The sequence below is a fragment of the Varanus komodoensis genome, unplaced genomic scaffold, assembly GCF_004798865.1.
Source record: "Varanus komodoensis strain SLA01 unplaced genomic scaffold, ASM479886v1 scaffold22, whole genome shotgun sequence".
Taxonomy (NCBI): Eukaryota; Metazoa; Chordata; class Lepidosauria; order Squamata; family Varanidae; genus Varanus; species Varanus komodoensis.
In genome coordinates, this window is record NW_025335606.1 from 20365941 (window position 1) to 20388758 (window position 22818).

Genomic DNA, 22818 nt, shown 5'->3' on the forward strand with positions numbered 1-22818 from the left:
TTTGTATAAATCCACATACTTGCTGAGGATAATCATTGGAAAAACATTAACTGCGACTCTGAGATTACCAAACTTGCCTAATATTATATTGACATTCATTGTTACTTCATTGTTACTAATGAATTAAGAAATGGAAATATTTCTGCAGAAAGAGAAAGCTCTGAAATATGTCCTGGAAAAATGTTGACACATTTTCTGTGCCATGCAATTATTGAAAGCTCACTCATGCTATGATTCTGTATGGCTGCAAAGCTATATGCACACAGCTGAACTGAAAGGTGCTTCTGAGGAGTCATATGGTCTGTATAGTCTTTCCTCAAAGACCTTCAGCAAATGAAGAGCCACCTACCCTCCAGAGAATTGTCTCTATGTAAGTGATCATGTCCATCCAAAAAGGACTGGAAGCAGAATGGCAGGAGGTTCAAGACAGACAAAAGGAAAAGCTTCTTCAAGCATCATGTAATCAAACTATGACAAGATGTTATTTATTTCAGTTGAGCGTTAAATTCCATCTTTTTCCTGTAAGGAATGCAAGGCAGCTTACATAATCCACTTCCTTCTTTTCATTTTATCCTCACAACCATCCTGTAAAGTAGGTTGAGCTGAGAGTCACTGACTGGTCCAAAGACTGAGTGGGAATGAAAGACTAGAACCCAGATCTCCTGAGTCCCAGTTTAGCACTGCAAGATGTACTAGTGACCATTAACCTGGATGGCTTTAAAAACGGCTTGGACAAACTCATGGAGGGTAAGCCTGCTAATGGCTGCTGGTCATGATGGCCATCTATTCCCACGAACAACAGAGATCACATGCCTCTCTGGCTGGAGGACCTGAGCAGGAGGTGCTATTGCCCTCATGCTTTGCTCCTGAACTTCCACTAGAGGGCCTGAGAATGCTGGAACAGTGAAGGGAGTGGTGTCAATGACAGTGAAGTTCCGCCCCACCTTTTACACTGAACTGTCTAGCCAATCTTCCAAACTATCAGCTATTCCTGCCGCTTAAGTAAAATTAAAAACTGTCCCCATTCCCTCCCCTTTAGACTTCTCCTTTCCTTCCTCATATCATCCTTTATTAAAGATCAACTATCTCTATGTCAAAACATTCAGCAAAAAATGGATAAATTAATAGTTGCATAGAAGAATTATATTGGAAAAAATGTTTCAAAGATATTTTTGTTTTTCAGCAAAAAATTTCTTTTATGTCTCAGCACTGAATTGACCCGTTGCTTTCTTTGGAAACAAGCAACATTAATCTATTGCCATAAAAAGTGACGTTCAAACCTTGAACATGCTTTAGCTCTTCTATCTTTCCAAGAACTTATTAAAAGAGAAAAGAGACCATCACAATCCACCATCTCAATCCATAAGTGCTTCTTAAATCAAGCCTGGACCTGAGAGAAGTTGCTGTGACGCAAGACAGGAGGATTAATTTCAAGCAGCAAAATATCAGCAAAAGTTCACTTTTGGTGGACAGACTGGCAAAATAACAATCTTGATGAAGTCAAATCAGTTGACTAATTGATTAAGAGGCACTTGATTACATTTACATATTGACAAAACCTCAGTGTAGAGGTCTTTTTGACCACATTGAAATAAATGACAGCTAAGAGACTGGATGTTTCCGAGAAAACAAATTCCAGCACTACAGTTCAGAAGCAAAACGATCCTGCATACAAGGAGATCATGCTTTTTTTGAAATGTATATCTTAAGCTCTCCACTACATAGCCAGCCATTTTGTCTAAAGGAGCTGTCCACAGTGCAGTAATGCTGAACTTTCAGAATGAACTAAAGGGTGACAATCCCTTAGGATAGGGACCAGCAGCTGATGCCTTCAAGATGTTTGGGATTGCACTACAACTCCTATAAGTCCCAACATGGTTAATGGTCAAGGATTATGGAAGCTGCAGTCCAGGAAAAAAAAATCTTCAAGGCACCAGGTTGCCTACCCCCCTGCCTCAGAAGGTCAAGTTATTTAATTAACAGTGGGGGATAATTGTCATCTACTGAGCTGAAAGAAAAACAAAACTTAAAATTCTACCACACATATGACAACACCATGGAAAGCCAGCATTGCATAGTGGTCAGAATGCTGGACGGGGGACTTAGAGGATCCAGGTTCTAGTCCCCACTCAGCCATGGATTTCACTAGGTGATTTTGGGCCAGTTACTGATTCTCAGCCTTACCCACCTCACAGGGTTGTTGTGAGGATAAAATAGGGGAGAAGGATGCTGGAATCCAATTTGGGCTCCTTGAGGAAAGGTAGGATGTGAATATAATAAATAAATCCAGTTTTTCAAAAGTCTTTTTGGTTTAGTCCCTGAACTTCACAGCAAAAGCCCACAGTCCTGAACACACTCACCTGGGCAAAATGCATGAGGGTGACTGCACAGCTGCAAATCCCATGCATGCTTAACCTAGAAAGGATGTCTACCGAACACAAGATAGCAATATAATAAATGAATAAATAAAAACACTAAGTCTAAGACAGGGATACACACAAGTACACATGTATCAATATGATGTCTTGCATGCATAAACAGACAATCACAGAACTTTCATATTGCACAAGAGGAAAAAAGGCAGGGTGTATCTGCAGTTAATAAAAATAATCATCTTTTCCAACCTAGTTTGAGGAAACTATCAGCTGCCAATCAGAGAACACAGAGAGTGTGCAGGTAATACGCAGCTGGTAATAGATGGAATGCATAATCCCACTCTACCTTAATCCAGAATCACTCCCATCCTGCCAGCAGCCAGCATCCTCAGAACTTCTATTTCTTCCCCATCCCCTCCACTCTTTCCCTAGCTATGAATAACCAACCAAGGTCAGGAGTGGAGCAGCAGAAATCTCCCCAAGCGATTCAGAACCAATTCATGAATTCAAGAGAAGACTTGAAGATCAGTTCTTCAAGGATTGCAGGATCTTCTCCCAAGGCTTCAGAATGATGCTTGAATGCCCTCTCATCAGCAGTAAACCTAGTTTATGCCAGGGGAACATCTAGGTTGGAATCAGTTTTTTACTTATAAGAAGTAGGGGAACATTAAAAAAAAATGTTTTCTGACATTGCTACAGTCCCAAAACATCTTTTGGGGGGTGGTATAGTCCCTGTGCTTTTCTAGATTTCTCCAGAACCATGTCAAGCTCTTCGGAGAGCTTCCACAGGCAAGAAATTCCATTGGTGAGGGGCAAGGAAAGAGATTTGCATAGGTAAGAGTAAAAGCAGCTTTCGAGTTGCTCACTCCTTATGCATGCCTGTCCCTGTGTCTCCGCATGTGAGAACACTTTAGCTTAAACATTTAAAAAGTGCACATTCCAGATCATGTAGGCATCACATCAACATTACACATCTGCAAAGTGCAAAAGACAATTTAAGCCTCATGTGTGAAAATGCCCTTAGGTCTCTACTGGGGTGAGGATGGGCATGTTGTGCCAAAGCAGTAGGAACTAGCACTTCAAACTGAAGGACGCAACATTCCTATTTCCCCTCTGGGTCCTTCCCTTGTAAGACAGACATTTTAGCTTCAGCTTAGTTCACACCAGGTGAATGTAGTAAAGAAAGAAGCAATTGCACATGAGGAGATAGATTTGCTACAACCTACAGACTGGATTCCTCTGAACAAAGATGGTATTAAGCAAGGCTCCCGGCTGCCAAAGCAGCCTGTGGTGAAAAAAGAAAAACCTATGTCCATTTGTACCAGATGTCATTTTGCTTTGTTGCACTCTCCAAACAGAAAAAGGACCACTTTCATTTCAGGCTTTGCCCATTCCATAGCAGCTCCAACCTTGTTTACCTTGCACTCCTCCCTCCCCATGACTTCGGTCAATATCTAATATTTTCAAGGTAAACATGTTTCCATTCTTCCAAGCCTAAGATCTGAGACAGGTGGAAGACTAGAACAGCATCAGTCCTCTTAAACCTACCCTCTTTTCTGTAGAAATGAGCAAAATTGGTGGTACGTTCACATATACAGATCTTTCTTAGACTGCATTTTCCTTCACTTAACTGAATGCTTTACCACTCAGTTTTCAGTGATTAAATATTGATCATTCTGAACAACGGCATACATTGCTTTCCATTCATTTTTTTAATTAATGCACCAAATATTTTAGCTTGGGATGATCAAAGTGACGTTTTGGGAGACGGTACAATCTACAGACAGACCAATGTTTTTAAACCAGCCTCACTTGCTGTTGTTATGGTCATTCAAAGCATTTCAGCAGAAGTGCAGCTACACAGTAATAATTCTGCAAAATAATTATCAGCTGATGATACACTCCGTTGGGAAGTAGCTCCAACCTGCGTCAGCCTCTCTATTCCTAAATCTCTGCAAATACATATCCAATCCCAAACAACCCTAACCTGTTACTTCCGTTCTGTACTCCTTTTTAATATGAAGGAAGCCCTTTGTATGCTTGTGAAGGTGTGTTTAAGATCGTACCAGCATTGTGCTACCAATCTGGTGGCTTGAAAAAGGCGACTTAAATATATCAGCCATCAGAGAAAAGGATGCTTCTGAAGCTTTAATTCTCTGGAATTTTCTAAGTTCTGGCTTTAGATCTTTACTCATTTTGTGACATTTCTGTACCCCAGTATTCTGCAATCTTATTCTAGTTTAATTCCCATTCATTCCAGTGGGTCTACTCTAACAGGAGATGCAACGCTCTGCATGCATCCCGTTTTCTGAGAAGGCAAGCTCACATGTAACTGGGACACGGGCAGAACTGGGAAAATTCCAGGTGGCTGGAAGTATGATATCACCACATCACGCATTTATCTTGCTGTCCTCCGCCCGCTTCGTATCATCAGGATCTCGCAGTTTTCCTCCTCCCTCTCTGAAGCTGGCTCCCGTTCGCCCACCGCCCAGGTAAGACAGAGCAGATGCAAGAAGGGAACGGCTGTAGCAGCTGAGCTGCAGGGCGGCGTGCCAAACTTAATGGAGGGCACCGAGATTTTTCACATTCCGATACGCCAAGGCCAACATTCCCCGCAGAGTCCCCAAGCCCTTGTTGCGCACCTCCCCCATGCCGAAATATAAAGCCAACGTTTTTCTCCTTTAAGACCTGAAAAAAAGTTTTCTTTTGCAGAGAAATCTACTCAGACAAGCGTGAAAGGGATGGGAAGGAGGGAGGGGGAGCGGGAGGGGGAGGGGAGAGGGGCTGAAATGAGCTGCTCTTTCTTTCAGCGTATTTAACGTAAATACAGCAATCCAGTCCAATGAACCCCGGCGGGGCTGTGAGGAAGCAGCAACGCTTTGGAATCCAGGAACGGGTTCTGGCTGCGTTCGGGCGGGCAGCTGGGACAGAGCATTCCGAACGCGATCGGGCTTGCAAGCAGCAAGCGCCGCGCGGAGCACAGCGAGGCGAGACGCTTCGGCGTCAAAAGGCTGAGAGAAACTGGGGGCGGCGAGGAATCCGGCGCAGCCCCGGCTCTGCCTCGCCCGAGCCCCAGTTTGCCTCATGGGGACTGATCGCCCTTTTCATTCAGAAGGTGCGGGGCAACAAGCCACAGAGATCATCTAGCCAAGATGAGTTGCGTGGTGGGGGGAGCGGGCGGGACACCCCGATGCTTTGCCACCCCAATTCCCAAAGCTTATAGAGAAGGGTCCATTCAGATGGTTTGGACTACAACTCCCAGCAGTCCGAGGCAGTAGGCAGAAATGCTAAAAGTTGCAGTCCAACACATCTGAGGGTGCGAGGTTGCCGGGTAGGGGAATAGAAGAAACTCGAGGAAAAGCTTTGCATGGGCCGAGGGCAGCGTAGGAAGCTGTTCAAATTGTGTGCGTGGCGCGGTGGGGGGCGCGGGAGAATAGAAGACTAAAGTGGTCCGAGAGGCAGAGAAGAAACCTAACCCCCACCCCCAGCCATTCAAAAGTGTTTGGCAAGTCTGTCTAAAGCGGGTGCGCTTTGCTTAGACACCCGACTTCTCCAAGATGAGAACACGAACCAAGTCCTCAAGTCGCAATCCGATCTCACCCCGAGATCGAAGGATCCCCGCGTTCCCCTTTCTGCACACAACAGGAAAGAAGGCTCCTGGAACCCGATCCCACCGGGGACAAGGGTCAGAGAGTGGCACCCTGAACGCCGGGCTGGGGCTAGCTCGGACAAGCCACGGGAGATCTTTAGAAGGGGCCTTAAGAGGGGGCGAACTATGGAGGGACAGGAGGGGCGAGGAGAGGCCCTTTCTCTCCTCTGCGCCACTTCGCCACCTCCACAAAGGAGGTAAAATTAAAAAGCTGGAAAATAAGTTCTCTCTCCTCACCACATCTCCCCACACCCCAGGCGTCGGCACAAGAGGGAACAAGGATGGCAGGAAGCAAAAGGCAGATGTCCGACGTGAGCCAGGAAATTGGGACCAAGCCACCTCTCAACCTCTCGCGCCGTCCACACGCACCTGCGCGCGCTACCACGTAACCTCCCCTGTGAGGAAACGGACGGGCAAGCCTGAACTTCGAGTGCAGCTTCTAGCCCCGTCGGAAGGGGAGACATTCTGGGGAAGCCTCGCGGAAGATCCCAGCGGACGCAGGCGGAGGGAGAGACCTCAGCATGGCAGCGCTTCTTTGGCGCAGCCGGGAAATGGAACGGGAGAAATTGGAGATGAACGCGAAGGAACACCCTCTCCCCGCGAGAAAACCGCTCAAGTTTCCCCGGCGGCCCTCTAGGCACGCTCAGGGAGGTCAGCCGCGCAGCTAAGGGAAGCAGCCTCCAAGGGGCGGCCGGAGGGCAGCCGAGACCCGCGCTCAGAGGCGGAGAGGAGGACTCACGCTTCTCTCGGAGGTGCCGGCCTGGGAGATGGTACCGTTGAGCCCCACGAGCGAAGGCAGCGTCTGGGACATCCAGTTGGTGACCATGGCCATAGTGCTGAGCACGGCGCCGATCTTCAGCAGCGGCACGGTCATGTCGCCCCCTGCCTCATGCCCCTCGCCCTCCGGCGAAGCCCGCAGCGCAGCCCTCCTCCCGGCTCATCTGCCTGTCGGGGAGGCACCGCTCCCCGTCCCGGCCGACGCGCGTCCCTCGGCCGCGGCTGCAAAGCCGAGAAAGCGGGCGCCTCGCGCGCCCCTTCTTATAAACGCCCCGGCCGCTCTGACGTCACGCCGCCGCTGGTCGGAGGCCACGGCCGGCTCAGCGGGGGGCGGGGGGGAAGAGCCCGGCCCCGAACGGGGCGGGGACGGGGGACCGGCGTTGCAACGGGGCGGCAACCGGCGCCAGGCTGGCAGACGAGGCTGCAGACGGCTTCTGGCAAAGCGAGTCGCGCACCGTCAGCCTGCGCGCGCTTACTTCGCAGCAAACCCCCAGCGACGCCAGGGAGGCTCATTTCCCAGTAAATGAGGAACTGGGTCGTGCCGCATGGCGAAACGCAATTCGACAAAACCCTCTCGGAATAATGGATAGGAATAGGGACAGGAATGAGAATGAGAATGAGCATAAGAGATGGAACCCCTGGAACTCCCGCGCCACGCACACTGCTTTTGCGCCGTGCTTTTCTGACCGCGCTAGATCGCGCAGCGTCTTCCCCGCGCTCGGTCTGCAGACGGTCCCTGCGCACCCCCTCCAGCGGATCGCGCTTCTCTCCAGCTGGGGAACGCAATGAGCCCCGCGTTTTCTGCCCATATGGACGGCCTATAGCCCCATAGCCCTTCCAGTTCCGCGTCCACCTCCCTACTTCCCCGCTGCCCCACGCCCTTTATCCTGAGATTTCCTCATTCTTCTCTTAGGAGCGTTGTTTGCTTGACCTGCACCCTTTCGAGTCAGTTCCACGGTGCCCAAGGGATTCGCTCCTGGCTGAAGGGGCTTTGCAGCTGTGCAGCACGGAGATAAACCAGTTTGCTAGGCAGGAGGAGAGCGCCAGTGTGACCCAGGCTAGAGGGCTGCGACTTGGGAGGTGGGGCTCCAAATCCCCCATGAAGCTCACTGGGGTGTCCCTTTGGGCCAGTCGCTGATTCTCAGCCTGACCTACCTCACAGAGTTGTGGTGAAGATAAAATGGAGAGGAAAAGAACCACATAAATCAATCTGTGCTCTTTGGAGGAGCCAAGGTGGAGTATCAGTGTAATCAATCAACTAATAAACCAGACGTATTTCCTGTTACGTGATCCTAATTTTGCTGTCAAAGCCCACAAGCCTAAAAACACTAACTTGGAATAAAACCTTGCATGCAGAAGACTGGGCTGCACAAATGCAAATCCTATGCATGCTTAACCTGGAATATATGCCCACTGAACACAATCAGGGTATGTCTGACTAAACAAGGGATCACCCCTTGCTTGCCATTGGGCCAGCTAATAGTATCTTATGCTCTTCAATACAGCACATGATTTGCTTACTTAGGATAGCAAGTGATTTACATACTAATGTTCATAAGATCCAACACAGAGGAGACTACTTCCTTGGCCTCCTATTGAGCTCAGTGAGTAGGTTTGGGTTGCAGCACTAAAATAATATAACCAAGCTGTTGAATGTGTCTCATATCACTGGACAGAGCCAGCTTGCTTTGGAATATCATTCAAGAACTGCACATTTTAAGTAACAGTCCTCCCCCCAACACACACATTTGCAAATCAGAATGGTGTGGAACTAATAGTAATAATGATAGCTACTGTTTAAAACCTATTAAAGAATTGTTTGGGGATCAGAGGGAGGAAGGGAGGGGGAATCAGGAATCTTGAAATTTACACAAATGGTGGTGCCGTGAATTTTGTTAATGGTTCAAGTGCACACACTTGCAAGTCTGTCTGACTTCTATGTAGCCATGCAGATGGATGCACCAGCACCAAATATCCCTCTCAGTTTCATCCTCTCCAGCAGAGCCAATTCCCTGCTTGTCAAAGAACCTGCCAGTTTCATTCTCCACTTCCCCAAGAACAAAGGGGTGGGGATTGATGAGTTATTTGACAAGTAGGGAATATGGCTCTGCTGGCGTAAATGAACTAATATGTGGAACAGGGGTGTCAAACTCAACTTACCTGGGGGCCGCTGGAAGTAGAGTCTGGGTGAGGCTGGGCTGCATCAAGTATTCCACCACCGCGGCGGTGGTGGGCCGCTCATCCTGCGGCTGGCCCAGGTGCCACCGGTGCTTTAAAGGCCGCAGGGCCCCTCCCCCGTACTCCGCCCATCCCACAATTGGCCCACGGGCCGTGAGTTTGAGACCCCTGATGTAGAAAGAAAGAAACTGACAAGGATATGCATAAGAGAGGGATATGTATTTGCAGGGCTGTAAGGTGGACAGGTGGACTTGCCAGTGTGCTTTTTTTAAAAAAATGCAACGCCACTGGAATGCATTCAGGATCCCCCATCCCAAATTTGCACAAATTGCTACTATTTTTTAAAAAAGGAATCCACTTATTAGCTTGACTCACTAAAGACTGAGTCAACATCCATGTGGAGAACAGAATAAAATCCACAGGACTAAACTGGAAAAAGTTTAGAGAAGCCACTGAGTTTTCATACCTCAAATGGAATTCTCCCACATCTCTACACGGATGGTTCTTCTCCTGTTTGACCATGCTACTGGTCCTCTTGCTTTCTCTCACTCATCCACAAATGAAATAAGTCAGGTAAGGCAATTATCACTCTCGTTGCACAAATCGAAACCCTGAAAGCTAAGTCTGAATGTCAAGTAATTTGCCCAAGGCCATCCACTAGAACCCATGGGCAATCTGGGATTTTAAGCCTGCTGTCCTAGCCAAGCCCAAGGCTTAATGTCATCCAGGACTGCAATTACAGCACCAGAGCCAAGGCACAGCCTAAAAAAGAACTAGCATACACAGTTTCTTCAGTGAGTAGCAGATGTTGCATGGGAGCTGGCCTTAACAGCCTCAATTTAGGTCTTAGTACCCACGAGAGCAAAGTTATAGATACAGATATAAGAACTTTGTCTTTCAGAACCTTTTTGAAAGGTCTACATACAATTTTCTACAGGTTATTTGGGATGTGCTGATTTTGTTAAACCCATTTTGTCTATGTTTTGGGAATTGTCAAAGGTTTTTCATTCCATCACCTGCTCATTGATAAAATCAAATTTGTGCAGCAGCATTAATGCACATTTGCACACACACCAATTTGTGTATTTCCACCCACTATACTGCAAAAAGGCCAAAACAAAAAAAACAAAAAACCATCAAGTCCATGGAAGTCATGTTACTGGTCCCCTGAGAATCTGCAGACTGGATTTATATAAATCTGAACTGATTTGAATCTGTTATAGATTTCTCCAGCATCCTTTGGGAGGTGTGAAAACTTGGAAAAGAGATAGGACGTGGCAACTGTTCTCAATCTGACATCTGCTGTATTAGGAAAAAAACATGCAAATCAAGTATGCTAGTGACAATTTGCAATTCACTTCAGTTCTCTTGTCCATAATATTATTCTCTCTGCGCAGAACAAGTTGCTGTCCAGAGTTCAGAGTGGTAAAGAGTAAGATTAACAGCAGGGATGGGAAATGTGTGCCTCTCCAGATGTTGCTGGACTGCGACTCCTATCACCACACTATTGGCTATGCTAATCCAGTGCTGATTGTAGTTGCAGACCAACAACATCTGGAAGACCACATGGCCACTACTACATTAGAGAATGGATTGCATATATCTGGGGTCCTAGGAGTGATGCATCTTCTCTCTCTCCCTCTTCCCCCCACCCTATTGATCCTCCAGGAAAAAGAGCTCAATCAGTCATCCTCAGCTGGCCATCATCCATTTTGGACTCCAACTCCCATTGCCTCCAACCAGCACATCAGTGGTTGGGTGGTGGGAATTGCAGTTCAAAAGGACATTAAGTTGGGGAAGCCTGGCTGAGCACCATCACAACTTCATGAATTAGTACCATTTGGGTTCTCCCTCCAAGTCTCTTGAGCCAGCCAGCTATGAATCCAAGTCAGTGCTCCTCCTACAAAGGAAATGTTCTTGTGAACCCAGACTGAAGCCAAATCCCATGGAGCCTTGTCATGTTATCTTAGACCAGAGCAAGAATACATTCAAAACCATACCATCCATGCATGAAAGTGCATGCAGTGAGCCATATGTAAGAGGCCGTTCTTATTAGGGTTGTTCCTCAAAGGTGGAGTTCCCTCTCCCTTTGCCCCAGGTAGCTACACTTTACTATCCTGTACACACATACCTGGGAGTAAGCCCCATTGAATGCAGTGAGATTCATATTCAAAGATAACTATGCCTAGGGTTGCACAGGATGCAGCTTCAAAAATGTTTCCTTACTTGAGTTGGGCTTCTAGTAGGTATGGTTAATAGCAAAGGCAGAAATCAAGGCAAGAACTTTATCATCTTTCTTTCCTGCCTGGCTACCCAGTTAAAGTAAAGCACTTTCCAGGCACATTAATTCAAATGGGAAAGAAAAACTTGTGCTCATTACTGGAATCCTGTGCACACTTTCTCAAAAGTATCAAAATGGGGCTTACCTCCAAGTCTGCGCTTGCCTCTTAGGGCACAATCTGATGTCTCCAGCATGCATGGAGTGAGGGATAGCACCCCCAATCTCTACTGCTACCATACCTCACCCCATGTACCTTCTCTGGGTGGCTGCTTTTGGCAGACTAGATTTGGCACCAGGGAGAAGGAAGGAAGGAGGCTGTGATAAGGTGATGGCCCTGATTCTTTCCATGCTGGCTGGTGGGGACAGGAGCTCAGCCTTTGGAATCCCAGCTCCAAGGTCACAGTATTTCAAAGCTGAGGCTCTGAAAAATCCTATGTGCCACCCCCCCAGACCATGTCAGGAGGCCATGGGGTTTTGCTCTACCAGCTGTTAATAGGGCTTCATTTTAGCTGAATCACTCTCTCCATTTCACATTTAGAATGTAATTTTTCACATTATTATAGTTGCTAAAAGAAAGAAAGAAATGCAAATCGGTCTATAATTATATAGGGCTGATAAAGAGCATCCTTTGATGCCAATTTGGTGCTCCAGAACTAAACCAGGTGTGGAAAGCAATATTTATAAGCAAGGAGTACTGACTAAGATTTATGTACTTGTTGTGAGCTGTCCAGAGACTCAGAGTGATTGGACGGCCTAGAAATATCCCAAATAAATAAATAAATAAATAAATGTACATGGAACTCATATTTTGCCAACTGCAACAACCCACACATGGATTAAATTAAGGTCTCTAATAGAGATGAGGCCATCTAGTGAAATGGCTGCATACTTAGAGATCACATGCACTGCTTGAGCATAGCCCTGACATTACATACCATCAAATCCAAGAAGAGATGCAACATCAAAATATTCTCCCTTTCTTCCTGTTTCTTTCTTTTCCTCCCTGCCACCTGCCAGACTCCCTCACACAGAAAACCTTTTGCTTTGCTTCCCTTACAAACATTCCCAGATGATGAGGGTGACATTTTTAACCATAAATTGATTCAAATGCAATTGGGCCAGATAAAATTGCTTCATGAGGCCATTTCTGCCTTAGAATTTATTCATATCCTATCCATCTTCCCAGAAACTCCTGGGAAGCTCACTATTGCCATCAGGGTAGGACTTTGGGGCAGAAGCCCATGTCTCCACTCAGCAGAATACTTCAAACATCACAGGGATAGTTCCCCGCATTTGGAAGTAAGTGGTGGTTGAGTCAGAGGGGACCAACTAAACTTGTGAAGACAACTTGGTGGGATCATTAAGTCTAGATCAGGCTTCCATGAGCTGGTGTTTTCCCAATGTGTTGGCCTGCAGCTCCCATAATTCCTCGCCATTGGCCATGCTGGCTGAGAATCATGGGAATTCCAGTACAGGGCATCTGCAGGGCATCTGCAGGCACCAGCTTGGGAAAAAGTGGTCTAGTTTAAAGTTCCACATAGGCCTCTCTTCCAAGTTCACACCAACTTAGTTTACCATACTGTATGCTTTCTCAGGCCATGCCCTGGTATTTATAATGCGTTTATATCATTCAATAGCTGAAGCTCTCTCTTAACTGTGTTTCAGTCTTTCAGCCACTGGACAATTCCGTACAGTGCTATCAATCCAAAGTCCTCATCATAAGGTGGAAAGAGCAACATAAATGAACAGAAAGCCACAAAAGAGAGAGAAGGGATTGTTTTGTATTTCAAAATTACATAATGTACAATTGCCACACTGGAAAAGGCATTGTTTGCTTTGCAAACGTCTAGCTGGTACTTCATTTTGTGAAAGAGGGAGCTTTGGATTTGAGATAATCAAGAATCCCCCTGCAATTAGTTCTTGTCATGTATCAAGCTGAGAATCAGAGCAAAACATCCACAGAGGGTCCCCTGCCACTCCCTTAAAAGTCATCATGATAATAACACTCTTTAGCAAATTGAAGTCAGCTTAAATCATTTTTTCACTTGATTCAGACCAGGGCCAAATGCTAGAAAAGTAGCCAACTGCCATCAATGGGCCTCTTCTGAAATTAATAAAAGATCCTGCTACAGGTTTGGTTACTGTATTCACATGTTAGTGAGTTTGGTCAGGTGGAAAGACCACACAAGCCAATATGATTTCAAGCCTTTCAGACATTGTGACTGAATGAGAGTATAGAATTCAGCCTTGGCTGAGCCTCATCTGTGCCATAGCTCAGTGGCATAATGCATGATTTTCATGACAAGGTCTCATGGTCTAACATCTGTAGAACAATGACCAGAGGTTATTAGGCCATCTGTGCCTGAGAGCTTGAAGAGTTGCAGCCAGTTGACATGGGTGGCACTAGCCATGAGATGCCAGGGCACACTATCTGCCCTCTGCATAGAACTGGTCCTCCCAATCATCTTAAATTCCAACTCCCATCAGTCCCAGCCAGCATGGTTAAGAAAAGTGGTAGCTGAAGTCCAACATCTGGAGGGCCACTGGTTTCCCCACCCTTCTCTTAGCATTTGTACAGATTTATTCATCTATTTATTTTGAGGACAGGTTTATAAGTTTTCTCTTTTAGACCAAGCAGCCTCTTTCCCATCAAAGCTCCGCCTGTAATAGCTACTCAGCCTTGGACCTTCCAGGATGAACAAATGAGGATGAGGACAAGCTACTTTCTTAGGGTTAGGACAGGGAATGCTTTATACAGGGCTCACCCACAGAGGACACCCTCTGTGGACACCCACAACTCAGTTGCTTTGATGAGAAAAGGTAGGGGCAGAAAGGATGTTCTCCCAAGGAAAACCTTTGGTGGGCCAGAGGTCAACTTTCCTTGGCCAACCCGTCACAATATCTTCAACATCTTAATACGTTTCCCATAAATCAATCCCTATTCTTAGCCCTGTTCACATATTCAGAAAACAGTTATCTGCATATATGTGGCCTATGTATATTTGGAATCATGGGTGAGGAGAAAGGTGGAATTGCAGTGCCAGACTACTAATTCACTTGAAGGTTGGAGGAACATCTTCATGTACACAACTCGAGTTCCACATGCATATAGTTGTGGAATATATAAATGAACTCTCAAAAGTTGAAAGCAAGGGTGTTACTAATCACTGAAGAGTGTTACCGGATTGCTGTAAAGCACCCAGAGAGCTTTGGCCTATTGGTTGGCATAGAAATCAAATCAAATCACCAACACCATCATCACCATCTCATGCTGTTTTCATGTATTTCAGGACAAAGAGGAGGTGAATTGGTTCAGCCTAACCACAGAACAACAAGCCATGAACTTGTGGCTTGGGAAATCACCAGAAGAGGCATGCTTTTTGTGGTACTGTTTAAAGGTTTACCAAAAATAAACAAGTGGTGTTGGCTCAGCCCATGTTTAAGTTTACTGGAAAACAGGGTTGGAATAGACAGCCAGGGAAGAGTTTTCTTACCATAGCCTTATTTCAGTAATAGTGGTTACAAAATCTCCTTCCTTGAAAGATATTCATTAAGGTCCTGGACAGCATCTCCTGTAGAGGTCTGTGAACAGCTTCTTCTCAGGCTGCCTATGGCAAGGAAGAATTCCCTGCAGGCAGGCAGGGAAATTTGACAACAGTCAATGGAAATTTGGGTTTTCTTTTAGGTCAGAAATTTCTAATGTAATTATGTGCAGACCAGTCAGCTAGTCAAAACCATTTAGAGAGTTTTTTTCTTTTCCTTTATTTACCCACAGGACTGAATGAAGGAACAAGATATCTTGTCTTAGGGCAGTCAACAAGGCCTGATGGTCACCTTTGATTCTGTAACATCTGTTAGGAGGCTCAGTACAGAGAGTGCAATAAAAGCCTGAATAGAAAATAGTGGCTCCTCACTTATACCTATAAATGAGAAAATTATGAATCTGCAGCCATTCAAAAGCGCTAGAAAATCCTGCAGGGACGGGGAGGGGGGGAGGGGGAGGAAACGCGCGCGCACACGCGCGCACACACGGCCCCTGCTCCAAACTCAAATACAACAGAGACATCTAGTGGTTGCTGTGATGATCTCATGCATGCACATTTATCTGTGCTTTCCGAGGCCAAAGATATCTTTCTTCTAGTGACAACCCATTTTTCCAAACTCACAATCCACCTTTTACTGCAGCCTCCAGCCTGGGTCCCTAGAAAACTGGGCTTCTTCAATAGTAATGTAGAAGAGGGAATTTCAATAGGTGTCATTCATATGATAAACAATACCAGTGTCCCACACCTGCTTGAATTACATCTCCTATAGCCCTAACCATTGTCCATGGTCCTGTGGCTGATAGGCATTATAGTGCAAAGCTGCTGGCAGACATCAACTTGAGTTAAGCATACATACATTCCTAAGGGGGCACTTTGTATTCTTTTTTCTTAGTATCGTAACTTGCTTATATCTCTGTACTCACATCTGACAAGAAGGTTGGTTAATGTTCCAAGAATGCACAGTAAGCTTGATGGGAACTCTTTATCTGAACCCGGGTCTCCATGGTTGTTGGAAGTAACCCACTACAACCCAAGGGTAAGCCAAATGGAGGTCCATGAGCACCAATATACTCCTAGAAATCTTTCCTGGCACCCACCAAGGTGCTCTACCTCTCCCTTTTTTAAAAGTACATGTTTTAGCACATGTTTCATACCAGCAGCTGGGATTGCTGTGAAATAAGTTTCCATTCATGCTGGAAACTAAATGCAAAGGCATTCATGTGTCAGAGGCTGAAGGCTCGCCTATGCCTTGTCCTCAAGTCTTTTTGCCAGCTGCCTTTGACCATACTTCCCTTGGCAACCATTTTGTGGTGGGGCTCAGGATGGTTTCTCAAATGGCTGAATGTGCCCATGGCCGCAAATGCATGCCTACCCCTGCTCTAACCACTACACAACACTGCTTCCCTCAGGTTACATTTCAGTGATGATCAGGGCCACCCAGCTGGAGCTCCATTGCCTAAGCCAGGGAAAGGGTCTCCCTGGCCAAACTGCTTGGAGGTTTTGATAAGATGATATATGCCAGATAAGCTACAGGCCTCATTGGTGGTGTCCCCACCACCACCAACACAGGGCCAAACATGGAACAGTCTTGTTGTTTGTGTGAGTGGCTTTGCCTGGCAAATGAAGTCACACCAGAGCTGAGTCTCAAAGTTCTCCACACAATCTTTGGGTAGAAAAATTGGGGGAACCATTCCATTGAAATTCACCAGGGCAAGAAGGGAATCACTTGCAGTTTCTTGACAGTGGTGGGCTCATCTTTATCAATGGCATTAACTCATTCTCCTCCTTTTCTCCTAAGTTTTTTTTATTATTAAATAAATATTGCTTCCACCTTCATTGGCAGCCTGGCAACCATTGCACATCTTTCACAGTGCCCTGGACCTAAGTACTGCAAGGGAATAGTCACCAGCCAAATAAAAAGGGAAAAATTTTCTCAGGGGCCTTCTTTTTGGGAAAGGATGATAAAACAAAAATTTCAGACAACTTCCCAGTGGGAAAGAGGAAACCTTCTAGGTAATTTTATGTCAAACTCAGCATCTGTTAGGGGAGTGGTAGTAAGGGGGGAGGGAGTGATGTCCATTTATTTATTGCAAATTAATCCTTGTGTACACTTCAGCCATAGCTCTGAGCATGGCTTACAAGAACAGAAGAAGGAAATGCCCAACTCAACCAGGGTAATGTATCTCACACAGAACAGGGCCATGCTTCTCTTGGCCTTCCGCACCCTTATCCATCACTGCTGCAGTCCCATTTTTATAGCTTTGCTCCTCTGCCAGCAGAGCAGGGAAGAATGCCAAAACAGAACCACTGGTTGCTTTGCTTGCTACATCTATCACAGGGGTGGGGGGGCAGGCAGCAGAAGCCCCCCCCCCCGCCACCCTTTTATTGGCAGCGCATAAGAGGGCACTGCCGCTATTATTGGATAGCAGGGAGAATGTTATTACAGCTCTAAATAAAGTGACCAATTAGAATTTATCATTGCATCCTGTCATTATATTGCTCAGTCGATTGAAAGATATCATGAAAGCATTCAGCGAGAAAATCAATTGGGAATGCATTGACTGCAAATAGAATAATTTTAGCAAAATGCTGGGGTGGAGGGAAGAGGGGCTAGACTGTGATGACTTGTGCATCAGATGTGGGATACAAGGAGCAAAAACAAACCCAGCCACCACAAAGAGGGTGGATAGCAGCTCTGAAGATGGACACCCCCAAAGCAGGCTGCAGGGGAGGCCGGTGAAGTGGCTTTTCCTTTGAGCTTTGAGGGAACTATCCATGGTGCATCATGGGGTACACCTAATTGGGAGATGAGGTTCAGCACTAGGAATAGTTCCTACAAAGCTGGAAAAGGCTGCAATGGATGAGGACCTCCACGGATACAGGGGTCACCAGCCACCCCTGGTGAACTCCCATATCCAATGCACTGACAGCAGTGGTACAGCCAGGTATTTTGAGCCCCTAGAATTATGATCTCCTGGGCACCCCTTTTAGATGGCCATGTGCACTACTTCTGTTGCGAAGCACAGAGCGGTAACATTTTCCTCACCCCATCCCACGCCTGGCCCCATTCCATCCTTCACAGCAATTCAATATTCCTGACATGTTAGAGCCAAACAACAGAAACACAAGGAAAAAAAACTGTTTGCCAAAAAAAGAAATGCTCTGAGCACGCACAGCTCTGCATTTTAAGCTTACCTAAATCATAGCACAATCATGAAAAAAGGGCTAAAATGGAGTTTGCTTCTGCTTCTCTGGATGCAAAACTCATTTGCCTGGGGGAAAGCACCATTTTGTTGTTGGAAAAGAAATACATTTAAAGTTTGAATAAATCACCACAAAAGGATAATTTGTACCCATGTAAATGCCCTAGTGGGTTCCAACAAGTCCAGGCCATCCCAGTGGCTGCTGCCAGGTCTGCTTGCTGTGCCCCCACCAGCCATCAGTCCCTCGGTGGTCACCTGAGTCCTACCTGGGCTGCAGAAGCCCTGGATGCTGCCCCAGGATCCAATGTGAGTTGCATTGCTGTCTGATGAGCTCATCTGACATAAGGAAGAAGGAATGCTTCCCTCCATCTCATTGTGTATTCTCATTTGTTCATTTTGCACTTTCCCTTTTATGGCAAGCAATGGGGGGAAAATATTTTAAATCCCCCCCAAAATTTTAAGGGGGGTTATTTGGGGACTGGGAGAGCTTTGACTTCTGCTGGTCTCTTTTTACCCACCCATGAAGCACTTCCCAATCTAGTCCCTCTATCTTTTTCCTCCCCAGTGTTGTGACTCATGGATGCAAAGGATGTGGAAGTTTCTATGCAGGCTGGGGTGTGTGGGGGGGTGGTGGTTCTGAGACTGGCACCCGCCCTCCAAGGATGAACCATCCCTCTGGCCTGGGAACAGGAGATCTGTCCAATCCTATGGGTCTTGGGACATCCTCCAAAGGGCTGTGTGATTGCAACATAAATGTCTGCAAGGAAACAGGGCAATGAAAGTACTGAATATGTGCTAATTATCCTCACAGCTTTCTGTACCTCAAACTGGAAAAAAATCCTAATTCTACAGTATGCTAAATTATACAAATTTCTGTAATGTACCTTTTCTGCATCATTTATTTATTTATTTAGAGAACTTCTATGCTGCCCCATTCGCCAAAGCCTTGGGGCAGCTCACAATCATAAATAAATAAACACAATATAAAACAGTGTAAGTTAAGTCACCCTGGCCAAAGAACAAAATAAATGAATAGTATTAACAATTAAAATAACATTTGAATAAAAAGGTCTTCTCCTGGCACCAAAAAACAAATAACGACGGTGCCAGGCGGACCTCTCTGGGGAGCGCATTCCATAAATTGGGCACCACCACAGAGAAAGCCCTCCTCCGAGTACTTACCCTCCTAATATCCTTCACGGAGTGTTCCCAGAGAAGGGCCTCTCCCACTGATCTCAAGGGGTGGGTGGGCATATATGGATGTAAGCTCTCCTTCAGGTAACCATGACCCAAGCCATTAAGGGCTTTATAGGTCATAACCAACACATGGAATTGGGCCTGGACTTCAATGGGGAGCCAGTGAAGCTGATGGAGAACTGGAGTCATGTGAACATAATGCCCAGTCCCCATCAGCAGCCTGGAAGCTCTATTTTGAACCAATTGAAGTATCCAGACCGTCTTCAAGGGCAGCCCCACGTAGAGCGCATTACAGAAGTCAAGTCGGGAAGTCACCAACACGTGTGTCACTGTTGCCAGGCATTCATTCTCCAAGTAGGGGCACAGCTGGTGGATCACCCGAAGCTGATAGAAAGCGCTCCTCGCCACCGCTGTCACCTGAGCTTCCAGGTGCTCTTGCTAATTATTCCTCTCTTGCTAATTATAAGAAGGACAAGCAGTGAATCACAGTGCTGAAGCTCAGTCCTTTGATCCAGCTGCATCTCTGGCTTCTGAGATATGTTATCTTGGCTGAGTTCAGGGTGACATGAGAACCTCAACAACTCGTACTCAACCCTTGACTGGGTTTTTTTCTGTTGTCTGAGCTGAGTCAGAGAATAAACCCACCCAAAGCCCTCTATATGGACTGCTACTCCCATCAGCGCCAGCCACCAGTGTCAAGGATGATGGGGTTGCCATCCAAAAAATCTGGAGGGAACCCAGATGGAGCAGCTAGATGGATAAATATGCTGAGCTGGTGTGAAGCAGCAGTCTGTGCCTGTATGCAGGGAAGGAGGCAGTACCAGAAGTTGTGCCAGTGAAATGAGCTGGGCCTTTGGGAGACTGCTGGGGGCTAGGACAGAGCTTAGGCCTATGGTCACATGCATCCACTTGCACTGCAGCCCAATCAAAGGCCTCCTTTTGAAATAGCTCCAAGTAGTTGTGCATGTTAAAAAGAAATGACACAATGATTTAATGTCCAGAAGAGCTGCAATCTAGGATATGCTGATTCTACTGCACTGCAAGTGCTGGCTTTCCTACAGCTGCTGAAGCAGCAAAAGGTGGACTCTTTCAAATTCAGTACCATTCATCAGGCACTTTAAAACAAAAATCTAAACACCAACCACACCAGCAACCTATCATGGAATATGTATCCACAGTCAGTAAACTACAGTTTGTGCAACGGCTTTGCAGAGCTGCACTTTTTGTTATCAGCCAATGGAGGCAGTTTGCACACAATCATCAGCAGGGTCATTTGTTGGGTTCCTGCAGCACTTATGGAATCCCACCAAAGAGAACCCAACACCCATTCCAGCCAACCTGAAGCGAGTCTGCAGAAAAAGCAACAAAATTAAACAATGGTGTTTTCAAGAGACATCTTGTTTCCGCATCTCCAAAACAGAGGCTTGACCTGGAACGGCTTCAGAGGAAAGCCCACTTCATCCCAGGAAGCGAGAGACCCAGACTGAGGAGGCCCAATTCTGCTTGAACTTAATTTGAAACCAATGCATCTCCCTGTTGATTTCAATGGGTGATGCAGCCTCATCTTGTGCATGTTTACTAAGAAACAAATCCCACCAAGTTCAATGGGCCTCATTCTCAAGCATGTCTGCACAGTATTCTACCACAGAAATCCATAAGCCTTAAGTTAAAGTGCTTCATTCAGGGTGGATCGTACCCAGTGGCATTAACCAGCACAAATGAAATCATCTAAGAAGGTGGTTTTACTGCATAGAGTCAGAGCATTCATCTATTGAGCAAGTCAATGAAAGACACCTTAATAGCTTTGATCATGTTCGGATCAGCTATCAAAGGGAACATGAGCACAAAACATCAGTAACAGCATGGAAAATTTACCAAATATACTGCCTGCTCTATCCCCTCTGTAATCCTTCTCCTTACTACTCAAGAATAAACCCCACTTGAATGAACAGAATTTACATATCCTTAATTGATTGCACTGTTATATCCATGCAACACAATCCTACATATGTTTGCTTGGATTGTAAACCCACTGTGACCAAGATGGAATTTACTGCCAAATATGTGCTCCTGAGATTGCCACTTTGGTGCAGACCATTCACATTGATTGGAACGTGTCCAGGAAACCAATACAAACAGACTCACAAAGTGCTGAGTGCTGGAAACCAAATCACTAAGAAACTCAAGGAATTACATACAGTGAATGGGCGAATTTAGTGTGTGTTTAAAAACTTTGAAATTAAACCTTTGATCAGTCCTTTGGAAAGGCAAGGAAAATTGCTCAGCAAAAAGGAGTACTTGCTTTGCCTGCTGAAGCTTGGTTTAAATCCCAGACATCTCTGCTGTCTCAGGCCTTGAAAAGCCATGACCAATCTACTGTGGACAATGCTACTGATCAGCTATGAGATATAAGGTAGCATCACTTGAGTATATGAAGTCTGGTCTTTCTCATCTTTAAGCACCCTTACATTGTTGGGACTACAACTATCATAAGCCATGCCAACTGCAGTTGATAGAAGTTGTAACCCAACAAAATAAGGAGAATCCAAGCTTTAGGAAAGGCAGACATTGTATGAGATCACCAGTGGCCCATGGTAACAGGAGCTAGTAAATTCAAAACTATAATAAACATATACAGGTTCAGGTTAGTAGTACTAGGAAGGAGGGATTAATATGGCACTTCAGAGTTGCTCCAGAGCTGTTGTAACTGTGTTTGTTTCCCTCATGTACACACACTTCCCTCATGTACACACACTTCCTCAGCTAGTCAAGTGGCAGAATCTTAGAGTTGGGAGCACCTGATAGCTGACCTTGTACATTGACTGTATGACCTGGGCAAATGCCCATCTTAAACACTAAGCAGATTGAGCTTGAAACTGAGGTATGATCTCAGCCAGACATGGCTATCAGCTGATGTGAATACCAGGGAAAATAGTTCTTGGGCTGACTTACATAACTGTTCTGCTCTGTTATTTCAGTTTTCCTCTATACAGATTCTCAGGAAGATGCCCTGACCAGCCTTCACAGGAAAGCCTCCAAGTCATCTGCATTTCTGGGACAAGGGCCAGTGATCCTTCAAATGATGGGACTAGGCTGGCAAAAGGATACAATGTGGTCCATTGTGACATCACAGGGATTCAGAAGAGAGTGGGCCAATGGGGCAACACCATGTTGCATAGCAACGTGAATATAGCATGGCACTAGGCAGGATGCATTTTGCCAGACATAAAATATAATTGCTCCTATCACAAGAAGAAATCCTATACCCTCATTCCCATGAAAGTTGATCTAGACGGTATCTAGTGTCAAATGGCATTTATGCCATACTTATTCATCCTTCCTACCATCCTTCAACTCTCCCTATAGCAGTACATTCAACCTAATCAACTAGTCCCCTGGGAGTTTCAGGGTAATGGTGATGCTAAAGATGCCCATTAAAAGTCTATGAGTACCAATAATAGCCAGCATTCAAACCAGAATTTAAGACAGGGGTGGGAGACATGTGGGCCTGTATGCTCTCCCTGCTCTTCTTGCAGCCCCACTTTCCCCACTAAAGCAATAGCCTCCTTTGCCTCTGCTGCAGCTGCACCATCACAATTCAGCAGCAAAATGC

The 22818-nt window shown here is 45.9% G+C and overlaps 1 protein-coding gene across 3 annotated transcripts in view; it reads right to left on the reverse strand.

Moving 5' to 3' along the window:
* The window catches only part of OLFM2 (olfactomedin 2), a 216390-nt gene that overhangs the window by 163163 nt on the left and 30409 nt on the right, over positions 1 to 22818 (reverse strand). Inside the window, exon 1 of one of the 3 annotated variants that reach the window (XM_044431567.1) lies at positions 6799 to 6898. The exons of 1 other annotated variant lie outside the window; for it this stretch is intronic. In XM_044431567.1, coding sequence (XP_044287502.1) covers positions 6799 to 6898 — 100 coding nt within the window. Of the gene's footprint in view, positions 1 to 6763; positions 6899 to 22818 lie in introns of those variants that run through there. One more of the 3 variants, XM_044431566.1, reaches the window with a different exon arrangement.